General features: G+C 42.8%; 1 protein-coding gene across 1 annotated transcript; it reads right to left on the bottom strand.

Moving 5' to 3' along the window:
* Window positions 1-335: 335 nt before the first annotated feature.
* On the bottom strand, window positions 336-17,735 carry LOC143487576 (uncharacterized). The gene is made up of 26 exons (XM_076986599.1): window positions 17,103-17,735; window positions 16,454-16,588; window positions 16,081-16,173; window positions 15,776-15,856; window positions 15,115-15,226; window positions 13,911-14,160; window positions 13,491-13,601; window positions 13,112-13,246; window positions 12,903-12,980; window positions 12,504-12,605; window positions 11,809-11,952; window positions 11,596-11,679; window positions 10,666-10,734; window positions 10,069-10,286; window positions 9,477-9,641; window positions 9,205-9,367; window positions 7,482-7,589; window positions 7,283-7,385; window positions 6,119-6,406; window positions 5,715-5,787; window positions 5,478-5,567; window positions 5,150-5,339; window positions 4,690-4,925; window positions 2,424-2,580; window positions 2,028-2,154; window positions 336-1,455 (listed from the first exon to the last, which is right to left on the bottom strand). Exons 1-22 carry the CDS (start codon window positions 17,188-17,190, stop codon window positions 5,225-5,227), a joined length of 2,805 nt encoding a protein of 934 aa, XP_076842714.1. The 5' UTR covers window positions 17,191-17,735; the 3' UTR covers window positions 336-1,455; window positions 2,028-2,154; window positions 2,424-2,580; window positions 4,690-4,925; window positions 5,150-5,224.
* Between the last annotated feature and the right edge of the window lie 1,181 nt (window positions 17,736-18,916).

Here is an 18,916-nt window from a genome sequence, read left to right as displayed (position 1 = left end):
CTGTTACTCATGCAGGATCCTATATTACTTGCAAGAGATTAACGAGAGAAGGCTTACTTATTGATTTGTTGAACACTCTGGAAAGCCTTGAGTACTTCACTGCAATTTAGGTAGTGAAGGTTTTTATTAGTCTCTATATCTTTTTCTTTAGTACACTTGTTACACACCTGGAATCCTCTTGTGTATGTGTGTGTTCAAATGTAATCATTAGAGCTTACAGAAATAAACATTGTATTATATATATAAAATCAATCTCTGTTTTACCCCATCTTGAAAAACATTCCATATAACTGAACATTAGATATGGAAATAGCTAAGACTGGCACAATACGGAATGAGAATTACAGCTCTGGGCATGACTTTATTTACTATTTACTGTATGTTAGTGTGATGCTAGATTTCAGCAAATGTTTTGCTTGTTACAATTCACCAAAAATACATCTGTTTTACATGCAAAGTTATTCAAACATCTGTGCATGAAAATACATCTAAAGTACAAACATATTCTGTTTACTCCACCAATATACCTGGCCATGCAAAAGTCTAGGACAGGTCCCACTTATAACATAGACCATAATCAATTAGTTAGTACCTCATTAAAGGAGTGTTCATCTATCTGCAAAATGTACATTACATACTGCAACATCATACAGCATATATTAAGCTAATACTGTGCCATTACACTTATTAGCAATACAGTACAAAAGTAATTCTGTGAATCATAGCTTTTTCTTTTTTAAAAACAACCATTTAAGACTCTTCATTGAAAAGTCACATTGCGCATACCAAACAAAAAGACTATAGATCCTTGTTCCTTGTGCATGTGATAAATTACATTCTGCACAGTTACCTCAGGATATGTCAACAGAAAATAACAATCATAGAACAATATATATCTATAGTCACCATGACAACAGTTATCATGATAAGTGTTAGTATTTCAAAGTGCAAACAGAGCAGAGCTCCTAGGCATGTTAAACCTGATGTGATTCACTAAAATCTGTGCTCGTTATTTAAAAGGACTTCTGAGTTTAAGGATTTAGCTTTCTGCTAATTCAAAATGTTAAAAACGTTTGACTTTCTTCCTCTCTCTTTCATTTAGAGTGCAGGCACAGTAAGAAATGCACAAACATCTCCATCTTCAAGTAGAATCCATGTTGGGCTTTATTTTGGTCTGGAGGTCTGGCTGGCAGCTCTCAGGTGATCGGGAGGTTCTTCACAAACTCTCTTAGTCTCTTGCGGATATTGGAAGGTTGGGAAGCAGCACAGTCCAGCAGCGCCGGGCCCATGTGGGCATGAAGGGCTTGGCATAGGTGGACAGTGGCCCCGTCACGCTTCCACCCCTCCCGTGGACCGTACCACTGTTGCTGGAGGTCCCCAGGAGCTACCAGAGCAGAGGGAGCACCTTCTGCTCAACCAGTTGTGGCTTGCGGGGGTAGAGTTCCCTAACCAGCGCTATAAAAAGAACATTTAAAAGGAACAATGATCAATAAATCAACCCTGGACAGCACTGGGTTATTACAGAAGCATTTTCTTAACCTAGAAAGATTTCATTCAATTAAAGTGACAATATTTGGTAACTATGGTAACTCTCTGGAATGATTATTATCAATATTATAAATATTATTAATTAATATAGGAATTATAGTATTTCTGGTCAATCTTTTATCTTTTTTATCTCTGGCATCTCTTAGCATATCAGTGGAATGACTTTCTGAAAGAATAGTTTTTTGATAAATGTATTTGAAATTCAAGCCGGTTCATTTTGAACCATGCTCTGTCCTTTAACTACTGGGTCTGGGACTACACTGTGCATGCCCTACTGTAAATACAATGTGTGGTGCCACACACTGCCCTGTACTCGAGTATTTGTTTACAATATATGTCTACCATCACAGTTTAGATGTTTTTTTTTTGCAGTCTGTTTCACCTAAAAGTTTTGTGAATAAGTTTGTTTAGTGAGTAAACATGGGGCATAGTGGATGGGATAAAAAATCCTCATCATGTATCCAAACATGAATCGCTACCTTGGATTTCAGAGTGTGGACAGTGTCCCTGATGGTTGCCAGGTCTTTGGCAGGGATGTACTTTTCCACCATCTTATCAAAGTCATGGTGGGAGGACAGGAACAGCAGGATACGCCGGCCAAAGCGCCTGAGACGAGGAACAGACCCCAAAACAGGAGAGAACCGAGAGTGAGAGACCCGTAACTCACAGCACACCAACCATTTATCTTACCAGGGCACAATTTTACAAGGCTGTCTGTGTCTAGAAGACACGATAGTGCTTCTATTACTCTACAATTTAGCAGCATTTGCTGACTTCAGAGTATCACACTAGGAGACTAAAAGAATCAGTAAAAGTTTACTATCTGGGAAACTGAATAAGCTTTGTAGAATTCTCGTTCTGATCCCAGTACTAACCTGGTTTCTTGTGAAGAGTCCTGTGCCAACTTGGAGACTGACAGGAATAATTCGCGGTGTGACGTCTTTCGCCCCAGACAATAACTGGCCAGCACCAATCTTCTCTACCAACGTAGCCAAGTGCCGAGCAGTACACTTTCTTACTGCAGCATTCAGACTTTTAAGGAAAACAGAAGGAAAAAAATTAGGGCATTCAAAAAAATAAGGTAATAACTATTAATCCATCCAATCAATGTATACAGTACAACTTTTAGCTTCTATAAAGAAACTTAATACCCTTATGTATGATCTAAGTGCACAATAAAATGATCATATTCTATTCGATTGCTTAGTTTGCACCAGTTAGTGTACATCCTGTATTTTTTAAACAGAAAATGTTTGTACAGTTGTGATCAAATTTATTCAACCCCCACTGAAATAAAGTGTTTTGGCCAGTTTGACATTGTTTTTGATCATTTCAGTCATCTTATTTACAATTATATCAAAGAGGCACTTATAAATTAGACAAACATAACATAATATTTATGATGGAATAACCACAAATGTCTTTACTGTGCTCACATCATTATCAGTTTTATTCAACCCCCTAGTGACATTATTTTTTAGTACTTAGTACAACATCCTTTTCCAGTTATGACAGCTTTCAAGCGTGAAGCATAGCTTGACACAAGTGTCTTGCAGCGACCTATGGGTATCTTAGCCCATTCTTCATGGGCAAAAGCCTCCAGTTCAGTCACATTCTTAGGCTTGCGCACTGCAACTGCCTTCTTTAGGTCCCACCAGAGGTTCTCAATTGGATTTAAGTCTGGTGATTGCGATGGCCACTCTAGAATGTTCCAGCCTTTCATGTTCAACCATGCTCTAGTGGACTTGGATGTGTGCTTCGGATCATTGTCCTGTTGGAAGGTCCAACGTCTCCCAAGCCGCAGGTTTGTGACTGACTCCATCACATTTTCCTCCAAGATCTCCTGGTACTGAAGGGAATTCATGGTACCCTGCACACGTTGAAGCTTTCCTGTACCATTAGAAGCAAAACAGCCCCAAAGCATAATTGACCCCCCGCCATGCTTCACAGTAGGCAAGGTGTTCTTTTGTTCATAAGCCTGGTTCTTCCTTCTCCAAACATAGCGCTGGTCCATTGTCCCAAACAGTTCTAATTTAGTTTCCAAAACCTGTTCCAAAACCTTTGTGGCTTGTCCACATGACTTTTGGCATACTGCAGTTGACTTTTCTTGTTCTTTGGAGTCAGCAAGGGGGTGCGTCTGGGCATTCTGGCATGGAGGTCTTCGTTATGCAGTGCGCGCCTTATTGTCTGAGCTGAAACTTCAGTGCCCACATCTGACAGGTCTTTTTTCAGTTCCTTAGCAGTCACGCGGGGATTTTTCTCCACATTACGCTTCAGGTAGCGCACAGCAGTCGCGGTCAGGATCTTCTTTCTGCCACGACCAGGTAACGTTTCCACTGTGCCCTTAAACTTGAACTTGCGAATGATACTTCCGATAGTGTCTCTTGGAATATTTAACAACTTCGCAATCTTTTTATATCCATTGCCATTCTTGTGAAGAGCAATAACCTCTTCTCTTGTCTTCTGGGACCATTCTCTTGCCTTCACCATGCTTGGAAACACACCAGTAGATGTCTAGAAGGAGCTGAGTATCACAGTCCTTTTAAATCTGCCTAATTGGTGCTTATCATGCTTGACTGCTGCTCGTTGACATCCACAGATGTTTTCAATACCTGATGGAAAACACTGGAATGAACCTCTGTTCTTAGGAGTGGTAGTCGTAAAGGGGTTGAATAATTGTGTCAATGAAGAAATCACAAAAAGGCCATTTAATACTTTATGACAAAAAAAATTGATGCTATCTTAGTTGCATTTAGTTCTTTAACAAGTCCTTGTAAGATTTCATTATGAACACAATTACAAATGTGCACTGAATTTCATAAAACCCTTCGCAGCATTGGGGGTTGAATAAATTTGATCACAACTGTATGTCCTCTGTGAGCTAGCTAACTAGCCTATTTTTTAAGCATTGTGAAGGGCAGTTTGGATCAGCAGAGCGGAGATGGAACGCAATAAAAATAATATATAAGAGGATAAATAACTAAAAATATTGATATAGGCCAGGGCAATATTTTGAAAGAACAATGAAGAGGTAAAAACAGCAGCAAAAAACAGCAGCCAAAATTAGTGCTGTGTTAGCTTCTTGTGACTGTTGTTGCTATCTGAAAGCCACAGTTTAAAGCTCACTGCAGACTAACTGACCAGAGTCCTCCAGCGAGAAGGGCGTTCATGCTCCGAATGGGGGTGCAGTTCTGCACCATGCTGTCCAGAGCTGTGTCCACGTCCTGCCTGATGAAGCCATTGGACTCCGCTGCTTTGTGGAGGAGGACCTTAGCTGTAACCTCCACTTCCTGGTCCATCCCTTTCTGCAGGTTGGAGTACAACTCCCTCAAGGACACCACCGCCATGCGGGACACGCCAGAGCGCAGGTTCAGCACCTGCAGGAAAGACGACGTTCAAGCTCGTTTTAGTCACATCCAACACTGCCACCGCCATCGTAATAAGTATAATCCTCCACTGCAATGTGTTATGTAGGCGGAAATACCTTAATCACTAATTACAGTTAGATATACCATCTGAATTTCAATTAGATAATGTTTTTATCAAAAAGGAATTTCAAAGTACTATGCTAAATCTGACTTGACTTTGTCAGCAACATCACCTGTAATGTGTACATGCTGATGGCATGTTTGTATTCTGTCTATCCACTGATGTTTGCACTGGACATACATGGACATCAGTGGGTTGTGCCTCTTCGGTAATGGTAGACCTTGATCTGATTGTTCTCGTCCAGGCCGAGCTGGACCAGCCCATTGGTGGGTGGGGCAGCTGGGTAGCGTGTGAAGAGAGGCCTGGGCAGAGGTTCAGGAGAGTACAAGGGTGCAAGAGAGTGTGTGTGAAAATATGATGCATTCTGTTCCCGTACTGGTTTGTGTGTGATACATACATGTGTATAAGCTGAGGGGGAGAGAGAGATTGTGAAAGGATACACATTTGGGTCTTTGCGTTGTGATTCCAGCCACCTTTTGTTGTCTTCAATCAGTCTCTGCAGCCTCTGGCCATCTAGCTCAGAGGAGTGACTACACACCCACACACACACACATAATGGAAAAGCACTGTATGAGTTCATCAATTTTCCTTTCAAAATCAACAGCAGTACTGATCCTGTGAGTGAGAGTGAGAGATTGTGACCGAGCATGCACAGGTGTGCAAGTGTGTGTAGTCACCTTGCTGGAGTGTATCCACTATATGCTCTGGTAGCCCTCATGGGATAGCGGGCACTGGCATCCATGGAAACTCCTAAAATCAGAGCAGTCTTAATACAGGTAGTGCGGTTTAGATTTCTGAAGCTAATTTGACACAGCAGGTCTCTACACTGCACCACACTTGCACTGGAAAAGATCGGCATTATCCTAGCACAGAAAATCAATGGAGGTCATCAACTATGCAAAAAAGGCTATAAATCCAGCAGTGACTGGTTTGTGCTTGAGGGAGAGGCAGAAGTTTCTATTTGTATTCAAAGGTTTTACGAGTGATGAAGAAATGAAGCATTAGTGAAAATCACTGCAGCCCACTGAGGTGACCACTGCTCATCACTGCTAATGTTTGGGGTGTGTCTGTCTCTACGTACCAGGGAAGAGTTTGCTCCAGTGGGAGTTCAAATGAAGGTCAGACCCGTGTGTTTTTGGGACAGAACAGTGTAAGAAACTGTTCTGATTGGCCAATGAAGAGGAGGCGGGGCTTGGTGTCCATGCCCAGGACGGGGCAGGAGGGAAGGAGGAGGACGGAGGTGGCTGAGGGAGGGGCTGGACGGTCCTCCCAGTGAGAGATCCCAGTGCACCCAGCACCGTGTTCAGCTGGCCAGAGATCTGCTGCAGGGACTCTGCTAACTGCTGCACTTTCACTGGCACTGCATGTGCTGAAACAGAGAGGAAGACCAGGGTTTGGGTGTATTACTGCTAGAGAGATAAAAACATCAGACAACTATGAACCAACAAGACCAGAGTGGACTCTAGAGCTGCTTACAGTTGTGGGCAAATTTTTAGTTTTCACAGTTTGCTTCCTCAGTTTATTTTTTTAAGAACCTTTTGTCAAATGTTTATGTGATATAATGAAGTACAATTATTAACAGTCCATAATTGTTAATTGCTGCTAAACTGCTCCTGAATCGTTGGGAGAAGTTGTTCTGGAAGGATGTTTTGATACCTTCCCTTATTCATGGCTGTGCTTTGCTTAGGCAACATTGGGAGTGACCCCACACTTTGATGGTGTGAGGAGGCTCATAGCAGCCTCCTCTGTAGGAGACACTCCTGTAGGAGATGCTCCCTGAAGCCTCCTTCATGCAACTGAAGCACTCTCCCCAAAGTCCTTAGTGACTGGATAAATGGTTGATTTGGGTGCATCGTACAAGGCCACACTGTCCTTGCCTGTGAAACCCTTTTGATGCAATGATGACTGAACGTGTTTCCTTGGAGGTGACCATAGTTAATAGGAGAAAACGTAAAAGCACCACTACCCTTTTAAAGCAACCAGTCTTCTCTTCTAATCATCATGACAGATTGATGTCAAGCTGTCTTATCCTCATTAACTTTTTTCTCCTGAACTAACGAGATCAACACTGAAATTATCTTATGCCTCTTTGTAGGGCTGAAATGGAGAAGCTGGAATGCAGTAATTTTTGTGAGAAAATCATTTTCATGACAGGGAATGACTTTGTGAAAACCAAAATTAGTGCCTTCTCAAAATGTCTGCCCGTGTGTGTGTTTTGTGCATGCACATGGAGTGTGTCTCTCACTCGTCTCCTCTTGGCCATACTCGTCTCTGCTCGTCTCTGAGTCTCTGACATCAAATGAGACTCTCCGATCTCCCACCAGCCGCTCGCCTTCATCACATGACAGCTGAGAAAAACATTGTAAAGCCCAGGTAGGTATTAATGTGGGTTTGTACGTAAGTGTGTGGGTGCAGGCATACGTGTGTGTGTGTGTGTGTGTTACCTCCTCTGCCAGTGAGGTCTCCAGCTGGCCGAGTCTCTCCTCCTTCTTTCTCAGGAGCGTGTGGTCCTTCTGGACCGTCTCCCTCAGCTTCTCCAGCTCACTCACCTCCTACAGCACAGCGGAGCAGAACATCTAATAGGAACTACACTCATGCTTCCTACTGTCTCCCATCTGACCTGGCTACATGGCTGTAGGCACTGCAAGACCTAACGTGCTTAGACCCACCACGGCACTGAAACCGTCTAAAGTAGTTAACAATCTCTTAATATTCTCAGATAAAGAGGTCTGAGGTCAATCACTGTCCTGGTTCAAATCCTACCTGAACGATCATTACCAATTTGTACTTGAAAATAATGAATGCTCATAAGGATCTGTATTGGGTCCCATGTTATTCTATTATATATGCTAGCAAGCATTTGTAGGCATGGTATTAGCTTCCATTGCTATGCAGATGATACTCAGTTATATATATCTTCTAATTTGGATGATGTCAATACTACTACCAAAACTGAGAACTGCATCCAAGAAATAAAGAACTGGATGGTGTCTAATTTTCTTCTTCTAAATTCTGATAAGACTGAGGTGTTACTTCTTGGATCCAAGACTGCAAGAAGCAATTGGTCGAATCTTCTTATTACACTAGATGGCTTTTCAGTAACACCTGAATCTCCTGCTAAAAGTTTAGGTGTCTCTAGTGATTTGCATCTTTCATTTTTCACACACATATGCAATGTCACTAATGCTGCCTTTGCAACTTCATGTAATATTGCCAAGCTGAGACATGTACGTTCGGTATCAGATGCAGAGAAACTGGCCCACAGTCTCATCAAGATTGGACTACTGTAACTGTCTTTTAACTGGATGCTCTAAACAGTCCCTAAAGAAAGTCCAACTTGCTGCATTCCAACTTGAATCCAAGAGCCAGAGTCCTAACTAGGCCTTGAGAAGTCCATCACATTAGTCCTACTCTCTCAGCGTTGCACTGGCTCCTGGTTAAATATCAAACTGATTTTAAAATTCTTCTGTTGGCCTATAAAGCATTAAATAGTCCTCCACAATATCCGAGTGAACTCACTGCATACCATAATCCATCTCACCTGCTGCTCTCTCAAAGCGCAGGATTGCGCTCAGCTCCGAAAACGACAAGATTACAGCCGAAGGCAGAGTAATGTCTCAGTACCCTCATGCCTGTGGTCACCTCCAGGCCCCTCCCTTTAGTTATACTGCTAGGGATAAGCCTGCTGGAGCCACATGCTAAATCACTGGCACGTGTACTATATATATGGAAGTTTAATTTGATTTTACATATTTAACCTGCATTCTGTATCTTGACTACATGTTTCTACAAAGACAATTCCATAAAGCAGCTAGAAGATGCTCTGGGTTGCCAGTGGATGTGCTGATGCCGTGGATGCATGTGCCAATACGGCCAGCATCCTACCTGAGGCCCAGCATCCATATTGGAGAGACTGTGACTGCTCAGATAGACACAGGACTATAAATATGAACTTAAAGTTGCTGGGCCAATGGAGCATGGCTTCCCTTTGGGGTCTTGGTCCTCCCAAGGTTTCTTCCTAATCCACCTAGGGAGTTTGTCTCTGCCACACTCGCCCCCGTCTTGCTCATTAGGGATCTGGACCCATGCGCTCGTGAAGCTGCTTTGTGACACCATGTTTTGTAAAAAGCGCTTTATAAATAAAACTGACTACTAAACTTGACGGACCTGGCAGAGAGGCTGAGCAGAACCTCTTGCAGCGGACCTCTGCGGGCTGGGGTGGGCCGTCCTTAGTGCTGCCTGTCTCGCTCTCAGACAGCTGGTCTCTTTCTCCAAGAACCGTCGTGCTCTCTGCAGAGAGACACCTTCACACGAGATATACTCCCGCAAGCTAGAGAGAGAGAGAGAGAGAGGAGATTACAAACGAGTATATAAACATATGATAAATACATACAATCGGACAGCCTCCCTCCCCACCCACACACACCCCCCCCACATACTCGTCTATGCTGCTGTGGTTGTTGTGGGAGGTGGGCACAGGGGAGAGAGGAGGTTCCATTTCCTCCACTCCGAGGGAGCCCTCCTTCTGTCTGCTCTTCTCCTTGCCCTCCTCCTGTTTCTTTCTCTCCAGGTTATCGTCTCCATGCTCTCTCTGCTCCACCTCGCTGACAGACACAAACCACACCAACACAGATCTGTACATTGTACACACTCTGTGTACCGTGCATTTGTGTCACCAGAGACCAGTACTGACTCGGTCAAAGCTAGTGTGTGTGTGTGTGTGTGTTTGTCATTGTGAACTGTTATGCTAGGTTGTGTGTGTCCCCCAGGGGTGTGTGTGTGTGTGTGTGTGTGTGTGTGTGTGTCATTGTGAACTATTATGCTAGGTTGTGTGTGTCCCCCAGGGGTGTGTGTGTGTGTGTGTGTGTGTGCCCGCACATGCGTATGCGTGTGTATATTATCTAAACCTCCAGCACATCGACAGAAGTTGGTATACGTATACATTACCCAAGTCTTCAGGATGTGTATTATAGCATGTTTGTGTGTATATGGGGGTGTGGGGGTGTGTGTGTGTGTGTGTGTGTGTATTACCTGAGCCTTCTGTGGAGTTCATCACATCTATCCTGTAGAAGCACTGTATTGCTCAGTAGCTTCTCTCTCTCCTCCATCATCCTTCTGCTCTCCTCCCTCTCCCTCCTCCTTCCCTCTCTCTCTTTTTCCAGCTCCTCCCTTTCTCTCCTCCTCTCATCTCTTAGTCTGTCCAGCTCCGCACGCAGACTGTCCCGTTCTCTCAGGACACGTGAGAGAGCCTGGGGGACACACAGACACACAACCTAGTATAACAGTTCACAATGACACACACACACACACACACACACACACACACACACACACACACACACACACACACACACACACACACCCCTGGGGGACACACACAACCTAGCATAATAGTTCACAATGACACACACACACACACACACACACACACCCCTGGGGGACACACACAACCTAGTATAACAGTTCACAATGACAAACACACACACACACACACACACACACACACACACACACACACCTGGTCATACACTCTCAGATACACACACACACACACACCTGGCCACACACTCTCAGATACACACGCACACACACACACATACACCTGGTCACACACACACTCACACGCACCTCTATCCCCTTCTCAACTTCATCTTCTTCCTCACTCAGCTGTTGTCTCCTCTTCTTCAAATCTGCAGCCTACAGACCAACAGTACGAACACACACAGATCATTTTATCAGGCAGTTGAGTGACTGGACTGAAGATACACACACATGCATGCACGCACACGCACACTCCAGACATGACCTATTCATTTTTTTCCTTCAAAACAGGTCATTGACTCAGTTAACTTCTCAGCACAAAGAACTGACTGACGAATGATTAGTAACTTATAAGTAAAGCTATAAGGGCACCTAATACAATGGAGCTCAGTGTACCATTTGCACATACACGCTCAAAGTAGCTAAAGTACCTGAGTTTGGAGTAGCACACACACACCTACACACACTCAAATAAAGCAGCTAAAGTACCTGAGTTTGGAGTAGCACACACACACCTACACACACTCAAATAAAGCAGGTAAAGTACCTGAGCACGGAGTAGCACACACACACCTACACACACTCAAATAAAGCAGGTAAAGTACCTGAGCATGGAGTAGCACACCTACATACACACACACACCCACACACTCAAATAACGCAGGTAAAGTACCTGAGTTTGGAGTAGCACACCCACATACACACACACACACCCACACACACACTCAAATAAAGCAGGTAAAATACCTGAGTTTGGAGTAGCACACACACACACACACACAACCACACACACACTCAAATAACGCAGGTAAAGTACCTGAGTTTGGAGTAGCACACCCACACACACACACACCCACATACACACACACACACACACACACACACCCACACACACTCAAATAACGCAGGTAAAGTACCTGAGTTTGGAGTAGCACACCCACACACACACACACCCACATACACACACACACACACACACACACACCCACACACACTCAAATAACGCAGGTAAAGTACCTGAGTTTGGAGTAGCAGTTCCTGAGTTTTGAGCTCTTTGGATTTCATGTCCAGTTGCTCCATCATCTTCTGCACTTCTAACTCCTAAACACACACACAAAAAATCAAACAAATACAAACAACTCTCACCATCTTTATACACATAAACACCCGACTGGGTACGGCAGAAGAGGCATTTTTGCGTGTGCGTATCGTGTGGGTGTGGGATCTTACTTTCTGCTTGTGTATTTTGTGGGTGTCTTGGAGCTGAGAGTCGAGCTGTAATCTGAGCTGCTCCAGCTGGGATGTGTGTGAAGCCTGCATCCTCTCTCTCTCCTCCAGATGAGCCCTCAACAAGCGCTCCCTCTCCACGCTCTCCTGCACACACACCGTGTGATGAACACACATTGGCTCGGCCTCTTAGGTGATCACTGAGCTGTGAGTAAATGAATTCTCCCTGCCTTTAATTTATTTATTTAGTCTTTAATTTATTGCCATCACCTTAACTGAAACCAAAGGGTGTTTTATAGAACCCACATATGGTTCGTCTTTTCTGTATGAAGTGTGCATGACCCTCAGAGAGCCAGGGGCCTAGTGCACAATACAAATGAATGAGGTAATGGAAATGACATATATAGATGGATAGACAGATGGATGGATAAACAAGAGGATGTGTGGATGTATATGACTAACAGACGAATGGATAAATGGATGGATGGACGGAAAGGAAGAAGACAAAAAGAAACACTGAAAGAAAAACACTGGCGCATGACCTCAAATAAAACCCTAACCTCAAATAAACTTTGAGGTCCCCTCACTTATACCACTGCTATAGTGTTTGTAGAGAAAGACAGACAGACAGACAGAGAGAGGGAGGGAGGGAGGGAGAGACATATAGGAAGAGAGGCAGTGTGAGTGTTAATGAGTACCTGCAAGGGTGGGTCAGGGCTGTGGTCTCTTAACGGAGCGAGATCTTGGCGTTCTGGTTCGGATCTCTCCTCCACAGGAGCACTGCCACTGACTTCACTGTCCTGCTCATACACAGACAAACACACCAACACATGCAAACACATATGCATGAACATGCATGTACAGACATTCACAAGATCATAATGTGTGTGTGTGTGTGTGTGTGTGTGTGTGTGTGTGTGTGTGTGTGTGTGTGTGTGTGTGTGTGTGTGTGTGTTTGTGAAAGGTAGAGCAAGGTGCTACAGTAACACCAAGATCACGTGAGCACACACAGTGATGTTAGTGGCGCTGTATAAATGTGTGTGAAAAGCTGGGAACATAATGTGTGTGTGAGGGAGAGTGATGAACATCGTGGCCACCTCATACTGCAGTCCCCCTTTCAGGATGTCCAGGTCCACGTGTAGGTTCTGCAACAGGTCTGATGACTCTAGCAGACTCTACGTACACACAAACACACACCGCAACACGGATACAGAAAATCATTCCTCATACTTTACTGCAGTGTAAAGACTACAAAGGTGACAGTGAGCTAAAAATCAGAGCATTATATTCTAGCGGGTGTTTTCACCTCATGGACAGACGCCTTCTTCTGCTCTTCCTCCTCCTCCTCTTCATCCACCTCCAGATCTGAATTAAATATGGGCGGAGCCAGACTCTCCAGCTGTCGTCCTCTTAGCGAATGCAAATTTGCTCCGGATACATCCTAAGATACAGATCATCATACGCTCTACACCTCTGCCATGAACTCAGACCTCCATCACTTCAAAGTCAATTTGGTAAAAGCTAAACTTTGCAGAGGAGTGACGTGTTCTTTTACTTCCAGTGACGTATGTAGGGTTTGTTCTTACACCACCTTATAAAAGTATACAATGAGGTTTCATTCTCCTACTAGAGGATATAGACTGTACATGTTCACCCCTACTAGAGGATATAGACAGTACATTTACCCCTAGTGAGGACTTTAAAGGATGAAGGTCTGTGAAGTTGCCCAGGGAACCTCGCAGTCCTGGAACTGAAAGGTCACACATTCCTCTCAGTGGAGCCAGAGGAGCCAGCAGCTGAGAGACAGTGATAGAGTGAGTGAGAGAGTGTGTGTGTGTGAGTGAGAGAGAGAGAGAGAGAGAGAGAGAGAGAGAGCTTTAGCAGAATGGCACACACAAATTAGCTTTCTTTTTCCTTTCTGCTCAACTTTAGGCGACTGCTATCCTAAATCTTTTGATATACTTCGATGAGCAAATAATTGTTCAATTCATTTCAGTGTTATTAGAAACACAGCAGTCAAGAATGTGTAGAATGGAAGAGAAAGTGTGACAAATATAACTGCTGTGTGACAAAATACATTTTAGGGTACACAGATCCAAACTCACTCTTGGGGCCTTCAGTCCCTCTGGTTCCTTCTTTTTTTTCTCCTTCTTCTCTTTCTTCTTCTTCTTCTTCTCCTTGTTCTTTCTGGTTCCTGTGGAGGCGGAGCCTGAGATGGCAGAGGCAGTCCGGCCGTGGTGAGCACGCTCCCGCTCCTGGGCCACTAGCTGGCGGTAGTGCTCATCACAGGGGTGTTCCCAGGTGGACTGGCCCGTGGAGAAGTTGAAGTAATAAACTTCTCCAGTCACATCCTGACTGGAGTAGGAAAGGGAGACAAGCTCATCAGATAAACACACATAAAAACACATGACATGTAGACAAGCCCAGGTTCTCCAGCACAGGACTGTCCACAAAGGTGTCAACAGGACAACATCTGAAACACTGAGTGGTGCTCTGGGTCTCATTGCTCAGATTAATAGTGCCAGAAGGCAAGTCTACAAGCAAATCTGCTGCATAGAGTGATGAAATATTAATTATATACTTTGCAATTGTTCGTTTCGGGGACAACTAACATTAAATATCTCCTGGATCTTGTCTTTGTGTGTTTTATCTATAAAGGTACTGACTCATATAAATACACCACTGTTACACCTGACAATAAGGTTATAACATACTTTCCCCCAAACCATTTGAATACAGAATCCAAAAGTGATTTCATATGTTAAAATGTGTCTGATCTTTCATGTCACATCAAACTCCCCAACTTCAAAAACAATCCTCTTCTGCCTGTTATATTTTCTCTTGCCCAATCTTATTTCCCAGTCAAATTATTCAGTCTTCTCCAGACTTGCAGTTCCATGGTCTTTAAAAAAAAGTTGGGCTGTCTAATTTGCTCATCTAATCACCTAGGTCATAAGTGATTTAATGCCCACTTCTTGCAAGCTTCCAGAGAGTCAGTGTGACATTATGACACTCACAATAAAGTCCTGATGCATCCTACTTCTATAAATGGTACTTAAAATTATAACTGAGTTATAGGGGACAAAGGGCCTTGGTACGTCAGGTAATCAAGAACCTGAATGAACGAGCCAGCATGAATGAGACGTAGAGTTCTTGGAATGGAAGCCATTCCTCAATTAAGGGCACATTAGAGTATGCTTGGATTTTTCTAAAAGGAACCAACACTCACACCAACGCTCACTGCTCTGTGTGTAAGGATAAGAAAACTGTTTCATTATGGGTGACTGTATGAGAATGAGCTTGTCCTACCAGGGTTTCCATTCAGGAGGTAGTGGGGCTACAGCCACCTCTCTGGCCAGCCATAGGAGCTCTGGCTCCCTCTCAGGGTCAATGCCAATTTGTCTGGCAAAATCATGGATATCTGAGGAGCAATACAGATAAGAAGAATATACCGACAAGAAGTATGATATTTTCAAATCAAGACAAAATCCCACAAATTCAAATATTTAAGTCCATAATGCATGGAGATTGATTCTATGTTATAAAGTGTAGCTATAGCTTGGACGAACATACAGGAGTCCAAACTGGAACTGTGTTGTTAATATTATAATTTTTATATATTATAATATTATTATATATTATTAAGTTATTATGTCAGTGTTATAATTTAGTTTTTAAATGATGGAACTGTTGTAGCTTGTAGACTTTATCAATGGTGGATATTAAATTATATCATTTCAGTAACATATATTAAAGTTCAGGGCCGGAGTGGGCCACTTTTTCAGCCCGGGAGTTTCATGCCCAAATCCGGCCCAAAATTATTTTTCCATCCCAATCGGCCCAAACTAGAGATTGACATGAGCCGGCCCATCGAGAATCCTCCGGAATCTCCCGATTAGCCACTCCGGCTCTGGTAAAGTTTTATCCGGGGTCCTAAACTGTAACAGGTAGTATGCAACAGCTAATGTACCTTGTTCAGATGGGATATAATTCTCATCGCAATCCTCTTCCAGGATCAACTGCTCTCCAACTGGTCCCCGAAGGGCATCTGCTGTCATGTTGAATGAACATTAAGAAAAAGATTATGTACTATACGAATAACAGTGCAGTAGACAGATCACCTCGCCATATTGTCTCTAAACTCTCCGTGGTACCGTTCGCTAGGCTAACCTAACTAACTAGCCGATAATAGAATTCCATAGCAATAATAGCGTCCATAGCAACCGTAGCATTCCACACAAAGCAACGTTATACCCAAAATACCCAAATACCCACCAGCAGGCTGGAGGTTGACTGGATCCATCTGTTTCAGGACCTCGCCTTGAACATGGGGCTGAGCAAGGTGTCTCTGCCTCTCCATGTCAGGGCCTAAATGCAAAACACCAACCCAGGGCACAGAGGAATGTGTACTGTTAAGATCATCAGGTCTATAAGAAGGGCTACAGTGCCATTTGAATTCATTACAATGTTGAAGAATATGTCATGTCATATTTTCTGATAAAACTGGTCAGGTCATGTGCAGAAAGCTGATGGTTCTGCACCTCTGCCAGACCTTACAAACAAATGTAATAAATGTTTTTTTCTACTTCATCATGCATGATTATTTGGTTTGTTGAATACGCATGTAATCTTCAGTGTTACACAGTACCAGTGTGGAGTGGTCCTTCTACAGGGATGTTAACATGGCCGACATCTGAGGGTCCCGCCGTCCTTCTGTGAGGGAAGGGTGCTGGTCCACAGGGATCCGCGTGGATCACTGTCTCTTGGGGGTTGTAGGGCACACCTGAAAATCCCACAGTAGGTAAAGTGAAACCCAGCATGCCTCCCAGTGAGGCTCAAATGCCTTGTACGTGTTTCCCAATGAACAAGTGATTATAACAAGGGCTATGGTGCCATGTGATGTCATTAGAATGTGGGGAGAATGTTTAAGAATTTGTGATGTCATGTTAGAAATCTGTTTCTTTTTAAAAGTGTTTATTTTTATTTGCTTTTTCCATGGCCACATGGACAATGTTAAGATTTATGAAAATTGTGCTGAGTCAAAGAAATCAAAGAAGTAACCCATGCTCCATTAATTATATTATCATGTACACATGAAATACAGAGCTTGACAGTCATCAGTAGAATAAATATACATGTTATTTTTCTGAACCTTAGAAACCTACTATATAAATGTGTATATTTAACTTTTAATTATTATGAATAAGCCTATGGAATCCATACTCATAATAACTAATATACTGTCTTACATAGAAGTATAAAATTATGTACAGTATATGAAAATGTATTTTTCTCACCATGAGTGGTAAAACCTGGTGTGTCTATGAAGTGGTTCTCTTCCTGCCTAGGCCTAGGCTGGTCGGTTCTCCTGGGGTAAAAACTCATTCTCCACCTGAAAAATAGAAAGAATAGAAAGAGAGAAAGATCTAGAAAAAATAGAGAGATTTGTTAGTTTTGTATTGATAGTAATCCAGAGCAAAATGTCTTGCGACTTGTTCTGAGCTTTTCAGCATCAAAACTGAATCCAAACATTCCACCTTCCCAACCAAACATTCTAATCCAAACCATCCAAAGTTGAGTAGCACGTCATATCACAATTTCCTGTTTTTTTTAACCAAAACACCAAATCAGCCAGGCTGCTACAATAACCTGATGCAGCCTGGCTTGTACCCAAAGGGTTCATACCAGAGACCATATATATATATATCAGTAGCGAACCGTGACCATTAAAAGTGGGCCCGCTCCCCCACCCCCCTTTCCTAATTAACTGCAATAAATAAAAAATAAAAAAACTGAGACAGTACAGCTTTAGAAACGCAATAAACAATAATATATGTACTAGATAACTTTTTAAGCAAAATAAGGTTCCAACAAAATAAGGTCCACAACTCCTTGTTCGTCCTTGTAAACAACGCGCACGTCAGCTAATGTAGGCTAGCGTCACCACAGCGGGCGGAAATGATCATACTGTTAAGCCCGCCCACTAAGAGGGAAGATATGATTGGTCAATTTTACTGTCATTTGAAACTGTTTGGTGTAGGGATGTTACTATATTTCCGGTTGGTATGCGGAAGCCTATGGCCGAGCCTAAATTCACAAGGTGCCTCTTGGAGTTCCCGTCAACGATGTGCGTCGTATTGTCAGAGCATCAAGTACAACGCCACAGAGTAAACTTGAAAAGGGTTTCAAGTTCTACGTTTCATCCTACCTCTGAAATTTTGAAGGTAAGTGGCTGACGCTAGTTAGCTAGCTAGCCTGAGGTGGCAGTCTAATGAAGTGATGTTGTTTTTAGTAACGAACCAACCTGTCCTAGTACTAGAAATGCCTTTTAAAAACATGTTTGTATTTCTGATGGAAGTATCAGGCAAAAGTAAGGCTAACGAGATAACAGTGAGGGCTCACTGCTACAGATCTATGAAGAAAACAGATACGCCACACCAGCTGAGAGTAGGACTGGTTAAAATGACACGAGTTCTGTTCAGTGTCACGTTCAAAGTTCTGTTGAACAAGTTCAAAAGTTAGTTCAGCACAAGTTCAATCTTTTATCCTTGCTCTTACTTCACGTAAGCTGTGATAACCATAGGCATTGGTTTTCAAAGCTTACAATGGTAGCCAAATGCAGAGTAGCTGAGTGGGAATCATTAGCAGTCTGTTTTGCCTATAGTAAACAAATGGGAGTTTATTTTACAGTTCGAGCTATTGTTATCTACCTCTATGACTCAAAAGCAGAATATAGTCCACCTCAGCTATTCTTCAAACTGCATTTTCTAAAATCTGTCAATCTGTCTTTCAAATCTTTCATCTTAACTTCTTTATTAACATATGGCTTCAACACTTACACCTATTAAGATATTCTGATAACACTCTTCAAGAAGCAGTTGAAGTAAAACCTGCATTGTTCTGTTGTTTGTGGTGGAAACAACAAAATAATATAAATATAAGTAGGCCTGTTTCACTCCTATGTGTAAGCATTTCATCTGGAGTGAAAATGAAGTTTAAATCTAAAATATATTCAGTTTATAGTTGCTCAGTGAACTAGTAGATTGAACCATGCACAGCACTGTAGAATAGAAAGACAGTATAGCCAAGTGTTTTAAGAGTGATGCAAAAC

The sequence above is a fragment of the Brachyhypopomus gauderio genome, unplaced genomic scaffold, assembly GCF_052324685.1.
Source record: "Brachyhypopomus gauderio isolate BG-103 unplaced genomic scaffold, BGAUD_0.2 sc47, whole genome shotgun sequence".
Lineage (NCBI taxonomy): Eukaryota > Metazoa > Chordata > Actinopteri > Gymnotiformes > Hypopomidae > Brachyhypopomus > Brachyhypopomus gauderio.
The sequence above is the reverse complement of the archived record's forward strand: the minus strand, read 5'-3'. Positions and strand labels throughout refer to the sequence as shown.

Excerpts from the sequence above, each read along its gene's own strand:
- LOC143487576 (XM_076986599.1), bottom strand. The coding sequence starts at position 17,190 with ATGAGTTTTTACCCCAGGAGAACCGACCAGCCTAGGCCTAGGCAGGAA. Across the intron at positions 9,642-10,068 it reads GAACTCCACAGAAGGCTCAG|CGAGGTGGAGCAGAGAGAGC; the intron begins GTAATACACACA and ends TGTGTCTGTCAG. Across the intron at positions 5,340-5,477 it reads CAACGCAAAGACCCAAATGT|GCCTCTCTTCACACGCTACC; the intron begins GTATCCTTTCAC and ends ACCTCTGCCCAG.